This window comes from Oncorhynchus gorbuscha, linkage group LG01, assembly GCF_021184085.1.
Source record: "Oncorhynchus gorbuscha isolate QuinsamMale2020 ecotype Even-year linkage group LG01, OgorEven_v1.0, whole genome shotgun sequence".
NCBI lineage: Eukaryota > Metazoa > Chordata > Actinopteri > Salmoniformes > Salmonidae > Oncorhynchus > Oncorhynchus gorbuscha.
The window spans coordinates 67,991,912-68,018,896 of record NC_060173.1 but is presented as its reverse complement, the minus strand read 5'-3'; the positions used below and the strand labels follow the sequence as shown (position 1 = coordinate 68,018,896).

Genomic DNA, 26,985 nt, shown 5'->3' with positions numbered 1-26,985 from the left:
TGTGTGTGTGTGTGTGTGTGTGTGTGTGTGTGTGTGTGTGTGTGTGTGTGTGTGTGTGTGTGTGTGTGTGTGTGTGTGTGTGTGTGTGTGTGTGTGGGTCTCTAAAATGAACAATGTGATATGATAACAAAGGTGTCTGAGCTGGACGTACAGTGCCTTCGGAAAGTATTCAGACCCCTTGACTTTTTCCACATTTTGTTGCATATTCTAAAATGGATTTAAAAAATAACAAATCTCAGCAAGTTTTTCAAAATTGTTGCAAGTTTATTCCAAATAAAAAACAGTAATACCTTATTTACATAAGTATTCAGATCCTTTACTATGAGACTCAAAATTGAGCTCAGGTGCATCCTATTTCCATTAATCATCCTTGAGATGTTTCTACAATTTGATTGTAGAGTCCAACTGTGTTAAATTCAGTTGAATGGACATGATTTGGAAAGGCACACACATGTCTTTATAAGGTCTCACTGTTGACAGTGCATGTTAGAGCAAACACCAAGCCATTAGGTCGAAGGAACTGTTCATAGACCCAAGACAGGATTGTATCGAGGCACAGACCTGGGGAGGGGCACCAAAACATTTCTGCAACATTGAATGTCCCCAAGAACACAGTGGCCCCAAAAATTCTTAAATGGAAGAAGTTTGGAACCACCAAGACACTTCCGAGAGCTGGCCGCCCGGCGGAATTGAGAGATCGGGGGAGAAGGGCCTTGGTCAGGGAGGTGACCAAGAACCCGATGGTCAAACTAAAAGAGCTCTAGAGTTCCTCTGTGGAGATGGGAGAACCTTCCAGAAGGACAACTATCTTGGCAGTACTCCACCAATCAGGCCTTTATGGTAGAGTGGGCAAACGGAAGAAACTCCTCTGCAAAAGGAACATGACAGGCCGCTTGTAGTTTCCCAAAAGGCACCGTAAGACTCTCAGACCATGAGAAACAAGATTCTCTGGTCTGATGAAACCAAGATTTACCTATTTGGCCTGAATGCCAAGCATCACGTCTGGAGGAAACCTGGCATCATCCCTACAGAGAAGCATGGTGGCGGCAGTATCATGCTGTGGAAATGAACGAGCAAAGTACAGAAAGATCCTTGATGAAAATCTGCTCCAGATCGCTCAGGACCTCAGACTGGGACGACGGTTCACCTTCCAACAGGACAATGACCCTAATCACACAACCAAGACAATTCAGGAATGGCTTTGGGACAAGTCTCAGAATGTCCTTGACTGGCAGAGTCCGGACTTGAACCCGATCAAACATCTCTGGAGAGACCTGAAAATTGCTGTGCTGCAAGGCTCCCTATCCAACCTGACAGAGCTTGAGAGGATTTGTAGAGCAGAATGGAAGAAACTCCCCAAATGCAGGTGCCAGGCATGTCATATCTAAGAAGACTGAAGGCTGTAATCGCTGCCAAAGTTGCTTCAACAAAGTGAATAGTTATGTAAATCTGATGTTTAGGTTTTTTTTATACATTCGGAAAAAAAATCAGTTTTTGCTTTGTCATTATAGGGTATTGTGAGTAGATTGATAAGGTAAAAACAAAACAATTTAATACATTTTAGAATAAGGCTGTAACATAACATAAAAGTGGAAAAAGTCAAGGGATCTGGAAACATTCCGAATGCTCTCAATACCCACTTAAATGTCATGTATATTGACTGTTTCTTGAATTATTATTTGCATGACCTGTGTGTGTCATTACTTCATGCCTTAAATATTACAGAAGCTGAAAATACAGTTGAATGTAACAGAATAAAATGGAATAGAATAGACTGTTACTCACTGATGTGTACAGATGGCCCTCCCCGTTCATGGAGATGTATAACCCTGTCTTCACAGACTGAATCGCAACAACTCGGAGACCCACAGGAATCAAGTTGAACAAAGCTGGAAGACAGAATGAGCGGCAGAGGGGGACAAAGTCAGAGTCAGAGTCAGACAGACAGACAGACAGACAGACAGACAGACAGACAGACAGACAGACAGACAGACAGACAGACAGACAGACAGACAGACAGACAGACAGACAGACAGACAGACAGACAGACAGACAGACAGACAGACAGACAGACAGACAGACAGACAGACAGACAGACAGAGAAAACCCTTCACAACATTTTCGGACAAGATAGAACTGCCGAAGGGGGCGGTGTTGCAATCTACTGCAGAGATAGCCTGCAGAATTCTGTCATACTATCCAGATCTGTGGCCGACATCTTCCCTTTAGAATAAACAGAAAATCCACCTTTCCAGAAACAAGTCTCTCACCGTTGCTGCTTGCTATAGACCACCCTCTGTCTCCAGCTGCGCCCTGGACACCATATGTGACTTGATTGCCCCCCATCTATCGTCAGAGCTCATGCTGTTAGGTGACCTAAACTGGGACATGATTAACACCCCGGCCATCCTACAATCTAAGCTTGATGCCCTCAATCTCACACAAATTATCAACGAACCTACCAGGTACAACCCCAAATCCGTAAACAAGGGCAACCTCATACATATCATCCTAACCAACTCGCCCTCCAAATACACCTCTGCTGTGTTCAACCAAGATCTCAGCGATCACTGCCTCATTGCCTACATCTGTAATGGGTCTGCGGTCAAACGACCACCCCTCATCGCTGTCAAACGCTCCCTAAAATACTTCAGCGAGCAGGCCTTTCTAATAAACCTGGCCGGGGTATCCTGGAATGACATTGACCTCATCCCGTCAGCAGAGGATGCCTGGATATTCTTTAAAAGTGCCTTCCTCACTATCTTAAATAAGCATGCTCCATTCAAAAAAAAAAAATAGAACCAGGCACAGATATAGCCCTTGGTTCACTCCAGACCTGACTGTCCTTGACCAGCACAAAAATATCCTGTGGCGTACTGCATCAGCATTGAATAGCCCCTGTGATATGCAACTTTTCAGGGAAGTTAGGAACCAATATACACAGGCAGGTAGGAAAGCTAAGGCTAGCTTTTCAAACAACAATTTGCATCCTGAAGCACAAATTCAAAAAGGTTCTGGGACACTGTAAAGTTCACGGAGAAGAAAAGCACCTCCTCCCAACTGCCCACTGCACTGAGGCTTGGAAACACTGACACCACCGATAAATCCACTATAATTGAGCATTTGAAAAGCATTTCTCTACGCCTTGCCATGCTTTCCACCTGGCTACCCCTGCCCCGGTCAACTGCCCGGTACCCCCCACAGCAACTCACCCAAGCCTCCACCATTTATCTTTCACCCAAATCCAGATAGCTGATGTTCTGAAAGAGCTGCAAAATCTTGACCCCTACAAATCAGCCGGGCGAGACAATCTGGACCCTCTCTTTCTAAAATTATCTGCAGAAATTGTTGCAACCACTATTACTAGCCTGATCATCCTCTCGTTCGTACCGTCTGAGATTCCCAAAGATTGGAAATCTGCCGCGATCATCCCCCTCTTCAAGGGGAGACACTCTAGACCCAAATTGCTACAGACCTATATCAATCCTACCCTGCCTTTCTAAGGTCTTAGAAAGCCAAATTAACAAACAGATCACCGACCATTTGGAATCCCACCGTACCTTCTCCGCTATAAAATCTGGTTTCAGAGCTGGTCAGGTGTGCACCTCAGCCACGCTCAAGGTCCTAAACGATATCATAGCTGCCATCTCTAAGAGACATTACTGTTCAGCCGTATTCATCGACCTAGCCAAGGCCAGGATTCTCAAATGCCTTGGTTTCTCAAATGACTGCTCGCCTGGTTCACCAACTACTTCTCTGATAGAGTTCAGTGTGTCAAATCGGAGGGCCTGTTGTCCGGACCTCTGGCAGTCTCTATGGGGGTGCCACAGGGGTCAAATCTCGGGCTAACTCTCTTCTCTGTATACATCAATGATGTCGCTCTTGCTGCTGGTGATTCTCTGATCCACCTCAACACAGACACCATTCTGTATACTTCTGGCCCTTCTTTGGACACTGTGTTAACTAACCTCCAGACGAGGCTCAATGCCATTACAACTCTCCTTCCGTGGCCTCCAACTGCTCTTAAATGCAAGTAAAACTAAATGCATGCTCTTCAACCGGTCGCTGTTCGCACCTGCCCCCTGTCCAGGATCACTACTCTGGACGGTTCTGACTTAGAATACGTGGACAACTACAAATACCTAGGTGTCTGGTTTGACTGTAAACTCTCCTTCCAGACTCACATAAAGCATCTCCAATCCAAAATGAAATCAAGAATCGGCTTCCTATTTTGCAACAAAGCATCCTTCACTCATGCTGCCAAACATACCCTCGTAAAACTGACTATCCAACAGATCCTCGACGATGTAATTTACTGTCATGACTTCCACCGAAGTCGGTTCCTCTCCTTGTTCGGGCGGCGTTCGGCGGTCGGCGTCACCGGTCTTCTAGCCATAGTCGATCCACTATTCCATTTGTTTTGTCTTGTTTTCCTACACACCTGGTTTTCATTTCCCTCATTAATTGTTGTGTATTTAACCCTCTGTTCCCCCATGTCTTTGTGTGGAATTGTTTGTGGAAGTGCTTGTGCATATGTTTACTGGTGCGCATCGGGTATGTACCCATGTTGGTTATTTCTTTATACCGTTGGTTTTGCAATTAAACTGCTCTGGATATTATCTAGTTCTGCTCTCCTGCGTCTGACTTCCCTGCCACCAGTTACGCACCCCTTACAGAATTCCACACCACCATTTGGAGTCAGCAGGAGCAGGTGCCCCTGGTATAGGGGTCGAGGAGCGTGTCCAAGAGCAAGCGCCGATGATCCACTATCTCCGCCGCGCCATGGACCGCGTCATCCAAGCCATGGGCGGGTGGGAGAGACAGGGAGTTCCCCCAGCGCCTCCACCAGCACAACCAGGGCCTCCACTACTCGCCTCCCATTCACCCGGTCCCAGTGGGATTCGTCTCGCCCTTCCCCGGGAGTATGACGGGACGGTTGCACGCGGCCAGGGTTTCCTATTGCAGCTAGATCTCTACCTGGCAACCGTCCACCCGGCTCCTTCGCGCCGTGAGAGGATGTCCACCCTCGTCTTGTGCCTCTCAGGGAAAGCCCTGGAGTGGACCAACGCCATGTGGGGAGAAGGAGACCATGCTGGACCATTTCGAGGATTTCACCCGCCGTCCGAGGGTAGAGCCGGCAGTGAACGTCTCTACCATCTGAGGCAGGGGAAGAGGAGCGTCCAGGAGTTCGCCATGGACCTTCGAACCCTGGCTGCTGGCGCGGGATGGAGCGACAGGGCCCTGATCGACCACTATCGCTGCACTATAGTGGCCTGCAGACCACTATCGCTGGCCTGCAGGGACACCACCCTCACCTTTACAGAGCGGGGTCTGTCAGTTCCATGCCCCAGCACCACCGCTCCGATGCCCATGGAGCTGGGAGGTGCTGTGTGGAGGGAGACCGGAGGAGGTTCCGTCTCGTGCACCATCTGTGGCCGCAGAGGTCACACTGCCGGTGCCTCGTTGGTTGCTCTGGGGATTGAGGCAGCAGGCAGGGCACTCTGTGTCACCCCAGGTGAGTCTGCACCACTCTCACCCAGAGCCCTCTGTTGTACACATGTTTTTGTATGTCAATTTTCCTGAATTTTGCCCGCATTCCCAGCATAAGGCGCTCGTCGATTCAGGCGCGGCTGGGAATTTTATAGCCAGATCGTTCGACCATAGTTTAGGGTTCCCCATTGTTCCCGTGGCTGTGCCCTTCCCGATCATTAGGGTCAGGGTTGATTAGGGAGGCCACCGCTCCCCTGGGCATGGTGACGCAGGGGGATCACAAGGAGAGAATCAGTATCTTTCTTATTGATCCTCCTTTGTTTCCCGTGGTGCTAGGCCTAACCTGGTTAGCCAGTCATGACCCCACTGTTTCGTGGCAATAGAGGGCTCTCACAGGGTCGTCGCGAGAGTGCTCAAGTAGGTGTTTAGGGGTTTCCGTTGGTGCTACTATGGTGGAAAGTCCAGACCAGGTTTCCACCGTGCTCATCCCCCTGAATATGCCGATGTGGCTTTTCGCCTTCTCCAAAAAGAAGGTGACTCAATTACCACCCCATCGACGGGGGGATTGTGCGATAAATCTCCTGGTAGCAGCCACACTTCCCAGCAGTTACATGTATCCCCTGTCACAGGCGGAGACGGCGGCTATGGAAACATACGTCTCCAAATCCCTGCGTCAGGGGTATATTCGGTCCTTCACTTCACCCGCCTCCTCAAGTTTCTTTTTTGTGAAGAAGAAGGAAGGAGGTCTGCGCCCGTGTATTGACTATCGAGGTCTAAACCAGATCACTGTGAGGTACAGTTACCTGCTACTTATAGCCACAGCGATTGAGACAATGCACGGGGAGCGCATCTTCACCAAACTAGATCTCAGGAGCGCTTACATCCTGGTGCGTATCCGGGAGGGAGACGAGTGGAAGACGGATTTTAGTACTACCTCAGGGCATTATGAGTACCTCGTCATGCCGTACGGGTTGATGAATGCTCCATCAGTCTTCCAAGCCTTTGTAGATGAGATTTTCAGGGACCTGCACGGGCAGGTTGTAGTGGTGTATATTAATGACATTCTGATATACTCCGCTACACGCGCTGAGCATGTGTCCCTGGTGCGCAGGTTGTTTGCTCGTCTGTTGGAGCATAACCTGTACGTCAAGGCTGGGAAATGCCTATTCTTCCAACAGTCCATCTCCTTCCTAGGGTACCGCATTTCCACCTCAGGGGTGGAGATGGAGAGTGACCGCATTTCAGCCGTGCGTAATTGGCCGACTCCCACCACGGTAAAGGAGGTGCAGCGGTTTCTAGGGTTTGCCAATTACTACCGGAGGTTTATCCGGGGTTTTGGTCAGGTAGCGGCTCCCATTACCTCACTGCTGAAGGGGGGACCGGTACGTTTGCAGTGGTCGGCTGAGGTGGACAGGGCTTTTGGTCACCTGAGGGCTCTGTTTACCTCGCTCCCGTGCTGGCCCATCCGGATCCCTCTTTGGCGTTCATAGTGGACGTGGATGTGTTCGAGGCTGGGATAGGAGTCGTGCTCTCTCAGCGCTCAGGTACGCCACCAAAGCTACGCCCCTGTGCCTTCTTCTCGCGGAAGCTCAGCCCGGTGGAGCAAAACTATGAGGTGGGGGACCGGGAGCTGTTGGCGGTCATCAAGGCTTTGAAGGCATGGAGACATTGGATCGAGGGGGCTAAACACCCGTTTCTCATCTGGACTGACCACCACAATCTGGAGTACATCCGGGCGGCGAGGAGACTGAACTCTCGCCAGGCAAGGTGGGCCATGTTTTTCAAACGTTTTGTTTTCACCCTTTCATACAGACTAGGTTCTCAGAACGCTAAGGCAGATGCACTGTCCCGGCTGTATGACACAGAGGAGCGGCCTATGGATCCCACCCCCATACTACAGGTAGCGTGGAAGCTGGACGTGGACGTTGAGCAGGCGCTATGTGCAGAGCCCGCTCCCCTCCAGTGTCCCGCTGGGCGTCTGTACGTTCCGTCTGCTGTCCGTGACCGGCTGATCTATTGGGCCCACACATCACCCTCCTCTGGTCATTCAGGCATCGGTCGGAAGGTGCGCTGTCTGAGTGGGAAGCACTGGTGGCCCACTTTGGCTATGGACGTGAGGGTTTATGTTTCGTCCTGCTCGGTGTGTGCCCAGTGTAAAGCTCCTTGGCACCTGCCCAGAGGTAAGATACACCCCTTACCCGTTCCACAACGGCCGTAGTCGCACCTATCGGTGGATTTCCTCACTGATCTCCCTCCCTCACAGAGTAACACCACGATCCTGGTCGTTGTGGACCATTTCTATAAGTCCTGCCGTCTCCTCCCTCTGCCCGGTCTCCCTACGGCCTTACAGACTACGGAGGCCTAGTTTACACACGTCTTCCTCTACTATGGGGTGCCTGAGGACATAGTGTCTGATCGGGGTCCCCAGTTCACTTCGAGGGTCTGGAGGGCGTTCATGGAACGTCTGGGGGTCTCGATCTGCCATACCTCAGGTTTTCACCCCGAGAGTAATTGGCAGGTGGAGAGAGTTAACCAGGATGTGGGTAGGTTTCTGAGGTCTCATCGCCAGGACCGGCCAGGGGAGTGGGCGGCATTCGTGCCCTGGGCAGGGATGGCCCAGAACTCGCTCCCCCACTACTCTACTAACCTCTCCCCCTTCCAGTGCGTACTGGGGTATCAGCCGGTTCTGGCTCCTTAGCATCAGAGTCAGACCGAGGCTCCTGCGGTGGACGACTGGTTCCGGCGAGCGGATGAGACATGGGGCGCCGCTCATGTTCACCTTCAGCACACCGTGCTGTGCCAGAAAGCAGGTGCAGACCGTCACCGCAGTGAGGCCCCGCTGTTTGCACCGGGGGACTGGGTCTGGCTTTTGACCTGAAACCTGCCCCTCCGCCTGACCTTCCTGGAAGCTGGGTCCGCGGTTTGTGGGGCCATTTAAAGTCCTGAGGAGACTGAACGAGGTGAGTTACATGTTACAGCTTCCCCCCGATTACCGTATTAACCCCTCGTTCCATGTGTCTCTCCTCAGGCCGGTGGTGGCTGGTCCACTCCAGGAGTCTGTGGTGCGGGAGGTTCCTCCTCTTTTCATTTTCCATTTGTTTTGTCTTGTTTTCCTACACACCTGGTTTTCATTTCCCTCATTAATTGTTGTGTATTTAACCCTCTGTTCCCCCATGTCTTTGTGTGGAATTGTTTGTTGTAAGTGCTTGTGCAAATGTTGACTGGTGCGCGTCGGGTTTTGTACCCATGTTGATATTTACTTGATGCCGTTGTTTTTGCAATTAAACTGCTCCGGGTATTACCTAGTTCGGCTCTCCTGCGTCTGACTTCCCTGCCACCAGTTACGCACCCCTTACATTTACTTACATTAAAAAAATAGCCTCCAACACTCTATCCAACTAATTGGATGCAGTCTATCACAGTGGCATCCGTTTTGTCACCATAGCCCCATATACTATCCACCACTGCGACCTGTAAGCTCTCGTTGGCTGGCCCTCGCTTCATACTCGTCGCCAAACCCACTGGCTCAAGGTCATCTACAAGTCTCTGCTAAGTAAAGTCCCGCCTTATCTAAGCTCACTGGTCACCATAGCAGCACCAACCCATAGGATGTGCTCCAGCAGGTATATCTCACTAGTCACCCACAAAGCCAATTCTTCCTTTGGCAGCCTTTTCCTTCCAGTTCTCTGCTGCCAATGACTGGAACGGACTGCAAGAATCACTGAAGCTGGAGACTCATATCTCCCTCACTAGCTTTAAGCACCAACTGTCAGAGCAGCTCACAGATCACTGCACCTGTACATAGCCCATCTGCAAATAGCCCATCCAACTACCCCATCCCCATACTGCATTTATTTATTTATCTTGCTCCTTTGCACCCCAGTATCTCTACTTGTACATTCATCTTCTGCACATCAATCACTCCAGTGTCTAATTGGTATATTGTAATTACTTCGCCACCATGGCCTATTTATTGCCTTACTTCCCTTATCTTATTTCATTTGCACACACTATTTTCTATTGTATTATTGACTGTATGTTTGTTTATCCCATGTGTAACTCTGTGTTGTTGTTTGTGTCGCACTACTTTTCTTTATCTTGGCCAGGTCGCAGTTGTAAACTTGTTCTCAACTAGCCTACCTGGTTAAATAAAGGTGAAATATATATATTTTTTAATTAAAAATAGATAAACAATGATTTCAAATAGTATTTTCAATACAGAATTAAATTACACACAGACTACCCCTTGCTGATCAGGAAACGTTTTTTTTTTTTTTTTTACAATTGCTTTACAGAAACCTGGTTAAAATTAAGTTTGTAGTGTGGCTAGCCACTGGATGGCTCTGAATGCACTGTCAGTATGCAGTCAATGCTATTAACTACTTTTGGAGCTAACTAGTGGTCTCAAATCCTATCCTGATGTCGACAGCAGATGAACGTTATATTCATAATTTAGCTAACTTAGCTAATTAAAACGCATTTAGCTAATTAACATAACTTTCCTCAGCCATCACCTGCCTTTTTCCTGACACTGACAGTGGGTTGAATGCTGTAACAACACAGAATAAAACAATTCCCAAGAGCACCATGATGGTGGTGAATTCCCATTACTGCTTATCATGTATTAACCATCATTTAAGCACATTAATTACTTTACTTTAATAATATATTTCAGCTGTGTATAACTTATATTTTTTATGACTTCATTATTTTCATTCCTTAAGTCATCATCTCATCTCTGCTCAGGTAGTAGCAACCAGCCACCCAGACAACCATCTCACTTTATCGCTGTGCTCCCCATTGAATGAGTCATCCTAATTAACTAGGCTAGTAGTAGCTAGCTGGCTGCCAAAATCATTTTACTAGTTCTTCAAAGTAGACTGCTTATTACCAACTACTTCAACCATCAATCAGGTAGAGCTACCTCACTGTCTCTTTCCCTTACGTTGTTGTCTCATGTGGTCTCATATGGTCTGTGTGTGTATCCGCCTCTCTCCATGGCCAGAATGAACAGGCGCAATGAATTCTATCTAGAGAAAATAAGTAATTGAGCTCACAAAAAAATAAATACATGGAATTCAAGTAACTGAACCCCCCCAAAAATAAATACTTTTTGCTTCATCGCTCAGCACTAAGAGCTAGCTAACCAGCTAGCAAACAATGAAACTAAAGTATAATTTTGCAACATTGATGAACCTGGGAAGTAGCACTGGAAAAACTGGAGCCACCATAGGAGCATGGCTGATTTAATAGGTCCTTTTTGGCCGTAGAACACACTTTGGCCTTGTTAGGTAATGGCCATTTTGTTTGTACTGATTGAGAAATAACAGAGCTAGTCTTGGCGGCGACACTAAGCAGTCACATCCCAAATGGCACCCTATTCCCAACATAGTACACTAGTTTTGTTTTGAGCCCTATAGGTTGTACTAATGTATAAGGAATAGGGTGCCATTTGGGATACAGACAGCGTGTGTATGGCTGATTTAGTTGCACAGTAATAAGCTCTCCTGACCATTTGAGGTAATTGGTATTGGTGTGGATGTACAGTAGGTAGAGCAGAGTGAGGGATGTGAGACGTACAGTGCCTTCTGAAATTATTCAGACCCCTAGACTTGTTCCACATTTTGTTATGTTACAGGCTAATTCTGAAAAATGTTCCATTGTTTTATTCCCCTCATCAATCTACACACAAACTGAAATATCACATTTACATAAGTATTCAGACCCTTTACTCAGTACTATGAAGAGTCTTGGCGGTTCCAAACTTCTTCCATTTAAGAATGATGGAGGCCACTGTGTTCTTGGGGACCTTCAATGCTGCAGAAATGTTTTGGTAACCTTCCTCAGATCTGTGCCTCGACACAATCCTGTCTCTGAGCTCTAATGACTATTCCTTCGACCTAATGGTTTGGTTTTTGTTCTGACATGCACTGTGGGACCTTATATAGACAGGTGTGTGCCTTTCCAAATCATGTCCAATCAATTGAATTTACCACAGGTAGACTCCAATAAAATTGTTAAAACATCTTAAGGATGATCAATGGAAATAGGGTCCCCCTGAACTCAATTTTGAGTCTCATAGCAAAGGGTCTGAATGCTTAAGTAAGTAAGGTATTCCTGTTGTTTTTTATACATTTGCAAACACTTCTAAAAACCTGTTTTCACTTCGTCATTATGGGGTATTGTGTGTAGATTGCTGAGGATTTAAAAAAATATATAATCTATTTAGAGTAAAGCTGTAACGTAACAAAATGTAAAAAAAGTCAAGGTGTCTGAATACTTTCCGAAGGCACTGTATGTATGGACACTGGGTTTTTAGAGGCATTGAGCAAATATGGAATAGGGATTTTGGCTGATACTGTGTTGTGCAAATGTTGTTACTGTGTTAACAACATGTCACTACATTTGCTGAAAGTTGAAAGAGGTCAAACTGAACGTTCTACTCAATGAATTATCAATTGGTGCTGATAAAGTGAATTTTGGTGACTTGGAAAATCAATGACATTTCTAAAGGAGGCAAATACTTAGTAGGAAAACCTTTTGTCATCACTGTGACGTCATCATATTGACTAGATGTCGTAACGTAGCTAGCTACGTTGTGAAGGGAGAGCAATGGAGTTTTAGCTAACTGACATTAGCATTGCTAGGTATTTTTGACTAACTTTGCTAGTCAATGACAACATTGCCATCTATCTAAAGTAAATCCGATGACATGTTCATGATGACAAAGTCGTTTCTCCACAAATGATTTGCCTATTTTAGCAATGTCATCGTATTTCTAAGACAATGTAGTGTAATTTAGACAACATCGTCATCAACACCTGTTTAGAAAAGTTGGTCCTCAGTCCTCAGTGAATGTTCATAGCAATGGCGTGACTGTGAAACCCATGAATAGTTTATATCATTTCTTAATTTAATGACTTAAAATATGGATGGATTATTTGGTCCAACTAACTATTGATCTTCCAATCGTTGCTTTAGTAACATAACATATTCACGTTTTTAATTATATTTCATACCATATTATTTATGAACTCTATCATGTGTGCATGTGTGTATGTGTAGGTGCCCCTTGTATATCCATAAGCAAGGTTCTGTAGGTCTATGGAAGCGACACGTGTCATCTCTGCTCCTAGTGACAGACACAGAGACAAAGCAGTGTCAAGCTAGCGTTAGCGCCACATACTGAAATCAAATTAACCAGCTAGCCTGGAGCACTAAGGAAGCTGTGCCAGCGAAGAGCTAAGAATACTCTCTTCTCTCGAGCTAGCCCACTGTCTCTTGGACCACTTTCCATCTCAGAGAGAAGAACCCATCTGCTTTCTATATTAATACAGGTGAGGTTGGGAGACTAAATCAATGTGTTGACAAGCTCAGCATTTTGATTTTATAGATTGTCATCATGGACAGATACAATTATAGATTTATCAACCTCAACCACGTGTGTAAACAATTGACCATTATTTATCTCAAATCATACATCATATATAAAAAAAAGAAGATCTTCATTTGCTGATTATGAGACACCACAGTAGCTGTGGTATCTAGACTTGCATAATATCTAGACTTGCATACAACTTAGAATGGAGTATTGGCCATGCATACTAAACAGTTTCACACGAATGTATGCAATTTGACAACTTGTTGACCCTGTAGCAGTGGTTCCCAACCTTTTTCGGTTGCTGTACCACCAACTGATTTTTGCTCCGCCCGGAGTACCCCTGGTTGGGATCCACTGCTGTAGCAGGATAGATAAAGAGACTGTATACTCACAGGAGTTACTGCTGTCATCCTTGGTCCCATCGAGAGAACCATCTGGGTTCATTTGCAAGTAGTATCCCTGCCTGCAATATAACCTGGTCACTATACCCTTGAGCTGGGGATCTGAAACACAGAGAGAGAGAGAGGGAAGTAGGGAGAAAAAGAGAGAGAGAGGTTAGCAACAGTATACAAGAGCAACAGTATACAAGTAGTTAGACCAGCACAAGATAATTTATACTTTCAACCGAAGGAGAGAGAAGAGGACTCGACCACACAAATGCTGCACCAAAGAAACACTTCATATATACATAGACATAGAGCAAATATTCAAATCTCTATATGAACTGTCATATAATGTAAATGTAGAGAAGAGAGGTAAAGGATCACAGAGTAAAGAGCAACCAAACCATTCTTATGTGGAAATTGTTTGAATATATTGTTTCATAATCCACTGTTTGTGTCTGGTTTGAAAACCATTCCATAAAACAAAGTACCTAACTCTTTATGATCGTTTAATGACCATTGTGAATTTTCAGAGGCAAATCATGTAGCTAAAATGTACTGCATATAAGCCATGCCTTACGCAGAAATCGGCCCAATCAAATGTGATTAAATGAATATGATAGCAAACTCAACAGCACCCTCTTCAGTTATCTTCTCTGTGAGGGGAAATCATGGCTCATGTTGCACTGTAAATTCCTCAAAGGGTTGTCATGTGAATTGGGGGATAATATGGCCTATACTGTCTTAATAGAGCAGGGGGAGTACTCTGGTTTCAAGTCTATTTTATCATTCATAATTATAGATAAGAGTTCAAGCGGATGTTCAAGTCATTTTCAAATCAGAATAATTTAACTGAAACAATTGTCTTAGCTCCTGTAGTTAAACGTGGATGTTTGAGTGAGATGTTGGTATTGGAACAGGTAGCACGCTTTTAAGAGCTGCTTCCACCCACCACATTGGGAGGTCTTGCCGTGAACTCTTTATACATGCACATTTTCAACAGAAATTAACATAATGCACTCATCTATGTACAACACCTTAGCATGTGTGTGTGTGCTGCCTGTATGTGTGTTTCACCTGTATGTGTGCCTCCTGTGTGTGTGGGTGTGTGTGTGTGGTCTACCCAAGGGCCTAATGCCTTCCACATTAGCCTTATTGTAAAGACAGCTATCAGGCCAGATTTGATTCTCACTAAGCCCTGAGGAGATGAATAATCACATGAGCCCTGTGTGTGTGTGTGTGTGTGTGTGTGTGTGTGTGTGTGTGTGTGTGTGTGTGTGTGTGTGTGTGTGTGTGTGTGTGTGTGTGTGTGTGTGTGTGTGTGTGTGTGTGTGTGTGTGTGTGTGTGTGTGTGTGTGTGTGTGTGTGTGTGTGTGTGTGTGTGTGTGTGTGTGTGTGTGTGTGTGTGTGTGTGTGTGTGTGTGTGTGTGTAAAAAAGGTAGAATCGCCAATGCATATTAGGTGCTTTTATCCAAAGTGACAACTTCGAGTCCACACATTTTTGTATGTGACCCCAGTGGGAATCGAACCCACAACTAGTGCCACTAGTGCCACACACAACCACTACAATAGTGTAAATTACAATACATGATTACAATACAGGTGGAAGGTGTATGATTACCATCCCAATGAGAGTACCATGACATAAATTCAGACCTATGTCAGGCTTTGATTCTCCATGCCAAAAGTTTTTTACCCCAGGTACATGAACAATGAGGACATTTACTGCAAGGTCGATGAGAATCTATGCTCAAGACATGCTTGATGCGAACTAGTGCCTACTAAACATTTGTTTAATTTGATTACAGTTCACCTATGTTGTAATTATATCTGAAAAATACTTTTTCTTTTTTGCTGTTTTTGACTCTCTCTCTCTCGCTCTCTTTCTCTTTCTCTTTCTCTACCGCACCTGCTGTCCCAACCTCTGAATGCTCGGCAATGAAAAGCCAACTGACATTTACTCCTTCGGTGCTGAGCTGTTGCACCCTCTACAACCACTGTGATTATTATCTGACCCTGCTGGTCATCCTGCAGGATGGCGTAGCAGTTAAACGTGTGTTTGTCTGGTCCCATGTAAATAGTCGGTTTCATCAGTTTTTTTCATATATATTTTAATCTCACTTTCCACCTATGATCTAAATATACTTTAGTGCAACCCACCACACCCAATGTGGTACGGATCTGCAATTTTTATACATTATAACAGGAACCTCCATCAGAGGCTAACCAGCTAACTTGATAGTAGTCACTGTTAGCCACGGCTAGCCACGGCTAGCGGTCTTCACCTTTAGCTTGGACATCAGCCGGCTTCAGCTCGGTCAATACCTGCCAGTCTGCACAGCGCGATATCAACCCAGAGCATGTCGGACTGCTTTTCTCCACCACATCACCGGATTCCTGCCACTCTGTGCCATTACACCGGATCATCTCAGCTGGCTAGCTGAAACCGAGTGGATACCGCTGGCTAATTGCCTCTGTCCCGAAGCAAGCACCAGTTAGCATTGAGCTATCCTCGAGCTAGGCCCATCTTCCGGCTAGCCGAAGAGGTATACCCACTAATCCGTGGAATACAATATCTCTTTTGCCAATTGGCCTGGACCCTTTATTGCCGACACGGAGCCCCAGCTGATCCATCACGATTTGTCTTCCGACGTAATCGTCCGATATGGTTTGATTTTCTGTTCCCAACACACTACACAACCAGTTCTTTTAGCCTTTAGCCGTACCTTTATCCTACTCCTCCTCTGTTCCTCTGGTGATGTAGAGGTTAACCCAGGCCATGTAGCCCCCAGTACAACACCCATTCCCAAGGCACTATCATTTGTTGACTTCTGTAACCGTAAAAGCCTTGGTTTCATCCATGTTAACATCAGACGCCTCATCCCTAAATGTGTTTTATTCACTGCTTTAGCACACTCCACCAGCCTTTACGTCCTCTTGTCTGAATCCTGGCTTAGGAAGGCCACCAAAAATGAAGACATTTCCATCCCCAACTACAATATTTTCCATCAAGATAGAACTGCCAAAGGGGGCGTGTTTTAATCTACTGCAGAGATAGCCTGCAGAGTTCTGTCATACTATCCAGGTCTGTGCCCAAACAGTTCGAGCTTCAACTTCTAAAAATCCACCTTTCCAGAAACAAGTCTCCCATTGTTGCCGCATTTTATAGACCCCCCTCAGCCCCCAGCTGTGCCCTGGACACCATATGTGAATTGATTGCCCCCCATCCATATTCAGAGTTCATACTGTTCGGTGACCTAAATTGGGACAGACTTAACACCACGACCGTCCTAAAATCTAAGCTAGATGCCCTCAATCTCACACAAATGATCAAGGAACCTACCAGGTACAACCCTAAATCCGTAACCATGGACACTCTCATAGATATCATCCTGACCAACTTGCCCTCTAAATATACCTCTGCTGTCTTCAACCAGGATCTCAGCGATCACTGCCACATTGCCTGTGTCCGTAATGGGACCGCAGTCATGCGACCACCCCTCATTACTGTCAAACGCTCCCAAAAACACTTCAGCGAGCAGGCCTTTCTAATCGACCTGGCCCGGGTCTCCTGGAAGGATATTGACCTCATCCTGTCAGCAGAGGATGCCTGGTTGTTCTTTAAAAGTGCCTTCCTCACCATCTTCAATAAGCATGTCCCATTCAAAAAATGTGGAACTAAGAACAGATATAGCCCTTGGTTCAATCCAGACTTGATTTCCCTTGACCATCACACAACATTCTATAGCATTGAATAGCCCCCGCAATATGCAACTTTTCAGGGAAGTCAGGAACCAATATATGCAGCACGCGCTCCAGCAGGTATATTTCACTGGTCATCCCCAAAGCCAACACCTCCTTTGGCCTCCTTTCCTTCCAGTTCTTTGCTGCCAATGACTGGAACGAATTGCAAAAATCACTGAAGTTGGAGACATATCTCCCTCACTAACTTTAAGCATCAGCATTCAGAGCAGCTTACTGATCACTGTACCTGTACACAGTCCATCTGTAAATAGCCCCCCCAACTACCTCATCCGCATATTGTTATTTTTGGTCTTTTGCACCCCAGTAACCCATGACTTGCACATCATCATCTGCATATCTATCACTCCAGTGTTAATGCTAGATTGTAATTATTTCACCACTATTGCCTATTTATTGCCTTACCTCCCGAGCCTTACAACATCTGCACACACTGTACATAGATTTTTCTATTGTGTTATTGACTGTACGTTTGTTTATCCCATGTGTAACTCTGTGTTGTTGTTTTTGTCGCACTGCTTTGCTTTATCTTGGCCAGGTCAGTTTTTCTTAACTGGCCTACCTGGTTAAATAAAGTTGAAGAAAAAACATCATGTAATCCATGAACGTTTGAACATCTTGATAAACAATCTGGCCTTAATGGCCGTGTTCTCTTAACCTCTCTACCCAGTACAGTCAGTACTGTACTGTTCCTCCTGGTTCTTCTGGTTTACCCAGTACAGCCAGTAGAGGACTGGACACCCCTCAGAGCATGGTTCCTCTCTACCCAGTACAGCCAGTAGAGGACTGGACACCCCTCAGAGCCTGGTTCCTCTCTACCCAGTACAGCCAGTAGAGGACTGGTCATCCCTCAGAGCCTGGTTCCTCTCTACCCAGTACAGTAAGTAGAGGACTGGTCACCCCTCAGAGCCTGGTTCCTCTCTACCCAGTACAGCCAGTAGAGGACTGGTCACCCCTCAGAGCCTGGTTCCTCTCTACCCAGTACAGCCAGTAGAGGACTGGTCACCCCTCAGAGCCTGGTTCCTCTCTACCCAGTACAGCCAGTAGAGGACTGGTCACCCCTCAGAGCCTGGTTCCTCTCTACCCAGTACAGCCAGTAGAGGACTGGACACCCCTCAGAGCCTGGTTCCTCTCTAACCAGTACAGTCAGTAGAGGACTGGTCACCCCTCAGAGCCTGGTTCCTCTCTACCCAGTACAGCCAGTAGAGGACTGGTCACCCCTCAGAGCCTGGTTCCTCTCTACCCAGTACAGCCAGTAGAGGACTGGTCACCCCTCAGAGCCTGGTTCCTCTCTAGGTTTCTTCCTTGGTTCCTGCCTTTACAGGGAGTTTTTCCTCGCCACTGTGCTTCTACATCTGCATTGCTTGAACTTTGTTTTTTGGGGTGCTGGGTCTCTGCATAAGCACTTTGCAGCATCAGCTGATGTAAAAAGGGCTTCAGAAATACATTTGATTGATTGATTGATTGATTGATTGATTGATTGATCACACATGGGATAAAAATTACGGATATTTGATGTTACATTTTGATGGGTAGTGCACGTGTTTTGCCTAATGTGAAAACAGTGTCATGTACTGTAATTTACAGTACTGTAGCATGTTACATTCAAAGGGCAATGCTATTGGATTATTAACTGGTTGTAAAAACAGATATCATGTTGTGGCTTGGTGATTCAAATAATGTTCTCAAGATATTTCACCGTTTTTGGATCAATGGTTGTGTGGTGAAAAATGTCTCCAAACAAAATGAATGCACAATAAAAGGTTTTGAATATAATACTTGGGCGTTACAAGTTTTACCAGTTTGGAGTTTTGAAAATTCACCACTTACTTGTGAAAATAGCACCAAAGCAATTGACAAAAACTCCTGACATCGCCCTCTCTCTCTGACTGAAGAGTATGGGACACTAACGCTGAGGCAGCATAGAGACCACAGGATTGTCAGATGTCATGAATTGATATCTACATTTATGAAGACTTCATAGGCCAGCACAAGTAAAGGACATAGTGATGCTTGCTTAGTTAGTACCACTTCCTCCCAATTTGGCCCATACCTGGCGTGGACTTTGGACCTCTGCTTTGCTAGCACACGTGACCTCATGAAGCGTCTTAACAGTCAGCGCCGCCACGCAAAAAGGTAGCTATTTGCTGGGGACACTTCAGGCTGATGTGGGGACACTTCAGGCTGACGAGTAAGTTTCACACATCCCCATGGGCCACACACACACACACACAAACACACACACACACACACTTTCACATGGATTTTTAATGAGAGCACAATCCCCTTGAGTGAGAACAAGCAGGCAGACACATTAAGATGGCCTCCTCCAATCAATTAAAGACTTTGATCAGCAGCGTTTAAAACAATCTCAGAGAGTGAGATTGATTCCTCAGACAGTTCAGCAGAGGCCGATTTGTAATAATTAAAATGGAGACAGAGCTGAGAGCTCGCACACAGTGTGCAGAGGCGTGTGTGTGTGTGTGTGTGTGTGTGTGTGCGCACAACTGTGTGAGCATGTGTGTGTCTGTGTGCGTCCTGGGGCAGCAGGTAGACTAGTGGTTAAGAGCATTGGGCCAGAACCCAAATGGTCGCCTTGAGGAAGGCACTTAACTGTAAGTCACTCTGGATAAGAGTGTCTGCTAAATGTGACCCGTTTCAGGAAACTAGGCGTATGTCGCGGGTCACTACTTCACAGGAGAGCCCTTTGAACGTAATCTTTTTTTGCCAGAAATGCCTTCTGAAATATGTGAACTTTCCTGTGCCTTAATATCAAACTTGAATGCCATCTGTAAATATGAATACAATTGTTAAATTACGAGCCTAGTTGGTTTAGCCACAGAAAAAGGTGGCAACCTTCCCGCTAGCCATGATTGGCTGAGATAATGAGTGGGCTGGACATGCAGAGAGATGAGTTCGGATTGGTCTGCCATATAGCATGCTTCTGTCTATTTGAGCTGGTTAATATGTGTATGTAATCCTGTCTAACGTGGCTTTTGAAAAAATATATTGCTTAGTAGTACTGCTCTTCACTTTCTGGGGGACCGAGTTTTGAAATCAGTGGAATCAGAGTATGATAGATAAGGAGATGGAGAAAACACCTGTCTCCGGATTACATCCTCAAACTAAGGGCAACCATGGCATCTGTGACAGGGCGAAGCGTCCAACAATGATGTATAAGATATAAGATGTACACTGTACATGTCTTCACAAAAGACTCCACTATGCAAGTAACCATTTTGGGTGAGTTACTAAATTTAGTCTGGCAATCTACTCCAATTTTAGTGCACACTCATCTGAGTGTGCCAGAGCACAGAATAACTGATGAATTTATGAACACTCAACCCCATTGAATAAGGCCGGTGTCAGTAAACGTCGGCAAAAAAGTGTAATTAAATTGTAGCCAACAGCACAGTTACAGTCACCAACTCTCTGGTTAACATGAAAACTGCCTAACCAGCTCTGCTAGGGCGAGTAAACTGGTCAGAGTGGGGTGTTCTCTCATTTGTGTCTGGAAATAGCTAGCAAGCTAGCCAATGTTAGCCAGTTAGCTTGAGTGCTTGACTGCCGTTGTGAGGTCAGAATGCTCAGATCAACCCTTCTCATTGGCCAGAGCGTTTAATGTGCGCTGAATTTACGAAAGGACAATCTGACTGCACAGTTGCAGTCACCAATGCTGAGGATAACATAAAAACAGCCTAACCAGCTATGCTAGGGCGAGTAATGTTCAGTGAGCTGTTCTCTCATTTGTGTCTGGAAGTAGCTGGCAAGTTAGCCAGTTTGCTTGGGTGCTTGACTGCTGTTTCTAGTACAGAACGCGTGGAACAACCCTTAAAGAGATGGGTGGGGCTAAAGTTTAAGAGGATGTGAACGATGCTGAATGGGTGTAGACAAAACATTCAAAGGCAATTTTCTCAAAAGTGAGGTTTACAAGTTGATCAACTTTAAAGCAGAATTACACAAATGCAGTGTATGATATACCATTTTGTAGCTCTGTGTCTCTGCATTTATCCAATCCAATGTAAAAACACAATTTCTAATTTTGCTACATAAGACTGAATCAAGGTGATCGGTCACAAATGACTAAAATGTTACAGTTCTACATTTAAAGTCCTTGATTTTGTCTGTGTTTGCGTTTATGTGTAAGGAGCAAGGATAGACAGTGCCTTCAGAAAGTACTAAGACCCCTTGACTTTTTCCACATTTTGCTGCTTTACAGCCTCATTCTAAAATTGATTAAATATATGTTTTCCTAATGAATCTACACACAATACCCCATAATGATAAAGTGAAAACTGGTTTTTAGAAATATTTGCAAATGTATAAAATGTTTAAAAGACAACAGAAATACCTTTTTTACTAATTTATTAAAAATAAAAACCTGTAATACCTTATTTACACAACTATTCAGATCCTTTACTATGACACTCAAAATTGAGCTCAGGTGCATCCTGTTTCCATTAATCATCCTTGAGATGTTTCTACAATTTGATTGGAGTCCATCTGTTGATTGGACATGATTTGGAAAGGCACACACTTGTCTTCATAAGGTCCCACAGTTAACCATATCAGATAGTGTTCTGATTATTTTCTATTTTTCTTGTGCTGTCTATTAATGGGATACTGTTTGAAAGTAGTGATTTAAAAGAGAAAATAAGACATACACTTGGCACAATGCAAAGTTGCACGTCAGAACAAAAACCAAGCCAAGACTCGTTGGCCACTCAGTTAAACTGAGCAATCGGGGGCGAAGGGCCTTGGTCAGGGAGGTGAGCTCCAGAATTTCCCTGTGGAGGTGGGAGAACCTTCCAGAAGGACAACCATCTCTGCAGCACTCCACCAATCAGGCCTTTATGGTACAATTGCCAGACGGAAACCACTCCTCAGTAAAAGGCACATAACAGCACACTTGGAGTTTTCCAAAAGACACTAAATGACTCTCAGACCATGAGAAACAAGATTCTCTGGTCTGATGAAACCAAGATTGAACTCTTTGGCCTGACTACCAAGCGCCACGTCTGGAGGAAACCTGGCACCATCCCTATGGTGAAGCATGGTGGTGGCAGCATCATGCTGTGGGGATGTTTTTCAGTGGCAGGTACTGGGAGATTAGTCAGGATCAAGGGAAAGATGAATGGAGCAAAGTACATTGAGATCCTTGATGAAAACCTGTTCCAGAGTACTCAGGAACTCAGACTAGGGCAAAGGTTCACCTTCCAACAGGACAACATCCCTAAGCACACAGCCAAGACAACACAGGAGTTTGGGACAAGTCTCTGAATGTCCTTGAGTGAACCAGACCGAGTCCGGACTTGAACCCGAATGACCATCTCTGGAGAGACCTGAAAATAGCTGTGCAGCAACGCTCCCCATCCAACCTGAAAGAGCTTGAGAGGATCTGCAGAGAATAATGGAAGAAACTCCCCAAATACAGGAGCCAAGCTTGTAGCGTCATACCCAAGAAGACTCGAGGTTGTAATAGCTGCCAAAGGTGCTTTAATAAAGTACTGAGTAAAGGGTCTGAATAGTTATGTAAATGTGATATTACAGTTTTATATTTTTAATACATTTGAAAACATTTCTAAAAACCTGTTTTTGCTTTGTCATTATGGGGTATTGTGTGTAGATTGATGAGGGGATTTTTTTTATTAATCAATTTTAGAATAAGGCTGTAACGTAACAAAATGTAGAGAAAGACAACTGGTCTGAATACTTTCCAAAGGCACTATATCCTGTAGCCTGGGGACTAATTTCCCCACTATTTCCAAAGTGACACCAGTTTGATAAAAAAACTGAGAAAACCAGCAAAACCATAGCTGAAATGCAAATCCAGCAGCTAACCAATGACATATTGGTTCCCTTACCCTGTCAGGAGTCTATGAACAAGGTAAGACAGCAATCCAGGCTTTGTTTTTGTTTACCTGGCCACTTATATTTCTGTAATTTGTGATCCCTTTAAATGCCTTACTAAATATGGCAGAATTGGAGCACTTCAGTCCTTCTGTATGAGTGGAGCTGAAGAAATCTACTCCTATCTATTATGCAAGCCTTCGTAGGTCCTCAGACTGAATATTCAATACATTATTCACGATTGCCAATTGATGGCAGACATTCGCATACACAGCTACATGTGTGGCCGTGAAATGTTAAGTTAACCCTTTATACTTCTGGGAATTGGCCTATATGGATAGGACTGCATTGAAATGTTTCTTACAGAAGAAATATGAAAAGCACAGACATAAGCATGGTAGCAATTGAAAGGGAACTGTTCAGAAATGATGGGGAAATGATTAAACCAAAGTTGAGGACACAACAGTCCAGCTGAGACAAAACTGAATCCAAACACTACACTGTTGATTTTATGTGCATTTTACATTTACTGTACTTTTTGCTGCATTTGTTGATAACGAAATCTGAAAATACTCTGGATACATTCAGCAAAATGATAATATTCCTGGAAAGGGTGGGGTGGGTGCTACAGGGTTTGAGTGAGAGGACTAATTTGTGTCTCCAGGTGGCTACCCACCTCTCCAAAGTGACTCAAAGAAGAGTCTTCAACTATAAGGTGCTTGTTTTGAGCTCCCCTAGCTGTGCTGTAGAGGAACTAGAACACTTGTAGTTGACACTTGTAGTTGTTTGTTTGGAACACAACCCAGCATCCCCGTCATCACGACACTACTGTTTTTGTTTACGCAATTCAAAACCGGTCCATTATAAATCGTAATCTGGGTCAGATGGGCATCATTTGAAAGCTTGTTCTATTTCCAACATGACTAGCTAAGTTATAAATTACGATCTTACAGTTCTGGGCTTTTCACAGAGCAACAGACTGTAATTTTGGTGTGCATAGAAAGGAGTTAAGCATGCACTCAGGTGCGCGTTTCACAGTGAATTTCATTCACAATAGACAAACATAGGCTCATTCTGTTCAGAACAACCCAGGGTATGACACCATGTCATCTGGTAACTGTGCATCAACCAGGCTCATTCTGTTAAGAACAACCCAGGGTATGACACCATGTCATCTGGTAACTGTACATCAACCAGGCTCAGTCTGTTCAGAACAACCCAGGGTATGACAACATGTCATCTGGTAATTGTACATCAACCAGACTCATTATGTTCAGAACAACCCAGGGTATGACACCATGTCATCTGGTAACTGTACATCAACCAGACTCATTATGTTCAGAACAACCCAGGGTATGACACCATGTCATCTGGTAACTGTACAACAACCAGACTCATTCTGTTCAGAACAACCCAGGGTATGACACCATGTTATCTGGTAACTGTACAACAACCAGACTCATTCTGTTCAGAACAACCCAGGGTATGACACCATGTCATCTGGTAACTGTACAACAACCAGACTCATTCTGTTCAGAACAACCCAGGGTATGGCACCATGTCATCTGGTAATTGTACAACAACCAGACTCATTCTGTTCAGAACAACCCAGGGTATGACACCATGTCATCTGGTAACTGTACAACAACCATAGGCTTCATGAACGTTGACACTGTATATTACATGAGTTTTATGATTTGGAAATGTGAAGTGCACATTTATGACATCGAAGCGGTATTTATTATACATCTCATCTTTCAAAATACATTGAGTCCTCTTAATTTACAGCATTTCCCTCACTCAGACAACCAATATTTTGATAAAGTTGCTCAATTAGCATTAGGAATGGGGGCAACTTCTTGTTGCGTGTGGTGCTCAAATTCAGAACGGCTGTCAGTCAAAACCCATACAGTGCTGTGAAACACAGGGCCTGCCATTTTAAACATGTTATGGCACTGCATTCCAATTTAGACACTTAACAGTGCCCAGATGTGTCAATTTCAACTCATATATAAGGCTACCAGGTAAGTTGACTGAGAACACATTCTCACTTACAGCAACAACCCAAGGAATAGTTACAGCAGAGAGGAATGAGCCAATTGGAAGCTGGGGATGATGGGATTTAGTCAAGACACAAGGGTTAACACCCCTACTCTTACAATAAGTGTCATGGGATCTTTGGTGACCACAGAAAGTAAGGACACCTGTTTAATGTCAGGACAGCGGAGTCAATCACCACCTTCCGGAGACACCTGAAACCCCACCTCTTTAAGGAATACCTAGGATAGGATAAGTAATCCCTCTCACCCCCCTCCCCTTTAAGATTTAGATGCACTATTGTAAAGTGACTGTTCCACTGGATGTCATAAGGTGAATGCACCAATTTGTAAGTCGCTCTGGATAAGAGCGTCTGCTAAATGACTTAAATGTAATGTAATGTAATGTCCCATCTGAAAGACAGGGATCTTTTTTTAGATTAGAGGAAAGAGTGCCTCCTACTGGCCATCCAACACCACTTCTGGCAGCATCTGGTCTCCCATCCAGGAACAACCCTACTTCGCTTCAGTGGCAAGCCAACAGTGGGATGCAAGATGGTATGCTACATGTACAGAAGAAGCCAAGCTGTGGGTGTTACTAGGGCACCACTATTGAGAATAAGGCGTATTCTCAGACATAAGATACGTAAGGCTTTCAGTTGCTGAATAGAGAGGGGGTTGGATATACTGTACTGAGAAAATCACTGGGTGCTTTTTCAAAACAGCATCCTGTGCAGTTGAAGGTGTATTCCTCTTTCTCACTGCAAATGAAGAGCCAGGCAGGATACCCTTCACACCTAACAGTTGATATAGCTGCAGTGGTTTTGCAGCTGTAGGGGCATCCCTCTTTCTGCATACACAACAATCACACATCAAATCATCCCTTTTGCTGAGTAGAAATGTTGGTTTATGCAATAGGGGTGTCCCTCCCTTGCCCGCTCTTTCAAAACCTTCACACACATCTAAAAGATTTACAACCCTTTTTCTCTTCAGCTGATATTGCGTTTTTTTATTTATTTATTTATTTTTTTAATTCTTTTTTTTTACAATGGGGTTACTCCTGGGATAAATGGAACAATCACTGTGTACTTGATGTTAGGGTATTTTCTTTCTCTCCTTTCTCTTCTTCTTTTCTCTCACTCTCTCTGTCAGGAAAGGTAACTGTCAAGACAGTGGAGACACATGCTCAGCTGCATGCACGCACACACACACAGCAGTTGCACACCTCACAGCCAGCCCAACCCTGATAGACACACTTTGGATGTTTCTGGAATATTTTAGGGGCTTTTCCTGCCCGCATCGGAGAAAGCCCTCTTCGCCTCTTTCTCCTCCATGTGGTCATGGAAGATAGCAGGAAGCAAATGAAAAGCTGGTCACATATCTGTTTGTGTTATCATGTTTAGCATGACAAATAGTTGAGATGATATCAACAGATCTGGGACCTGTAGGCCAATACAAAAGCTGCTTACAGTTTGATCTGAGGGCTTATGTCGACATTCATATTCTGATACGGACATTACTTAATTAACACTATGGAACGATCTCAATTCCGTCTGAATTTCTTTTTAAAATTCATCATCAATTCAAGTGATATAAACGATAGACTGTTTGTCTTTCATCAAGGGAAAGAGCATGTATCCGTTGTTTCAATACAAAGATGAGTGCGCAGCCCTGTAGGGGCTTTACATTACAGTACAGGGTGTTCTGTGACTGTTTTGCATTCAGACATTTCCCATACAATCAAAATAACTAGTGCCTGCACTGTGGTTGTATATGACATTTGTGTGTGAAACCCTTCAGGAATAAAAATGTTCCATTGGAAAAGGTAATCATGTTGATGACGAATATTCCTGGGGAAAAAAACCTGCCAAAAATACAATGATAGCTAGCATAGAGAGTGAATGTCAACCCGGTGGTCCTCTTTTGTTTTGCCTATTCACCCTCTGAATGGCACACATACACAATCCATGTCTCAATTCTCTCAAGACTTTGGATTTAACAACTGACTTCAATAAGGGGTCATAGCTTTCACCTGGATTCACCTGATCAGTCTATGTCATGGAAAGAGCAGGGTTCCTTAATG

General features: G+C 44.7%; 1 protein-coding gene across 2 annotated transcripts in view; it reads right to left on the bottom strand.

Annotated features, from left to right (window-relative positions):
* Positions 1 to 26,985, bottom strand: part of fgf14 (fibroblast growth factor 14) — a 289,153-nt gene that overhangs the window by 57,496 nt on the left and 204,672 nt on the right. For both annotated transcript variants that reach the window (XM_046358954.1, XM_046358964.1), the window contains exons 2-3: positions 13,264 to 13,374; positions 1,786 to 1,889 (exon numbers count right to left, since the gene is read on the bottom strand). In XM_046358954.1, coding sequence (XP_046214910.1) covers positions 1,786 to 1,889; positions 13,264 to 13,374 — 215 coding nt within the window. The remainder of the gene's footprint in view (positions 1 to 1,785; positions 1,890 to 13,263; positions 13,375 to 26,985) is intronic.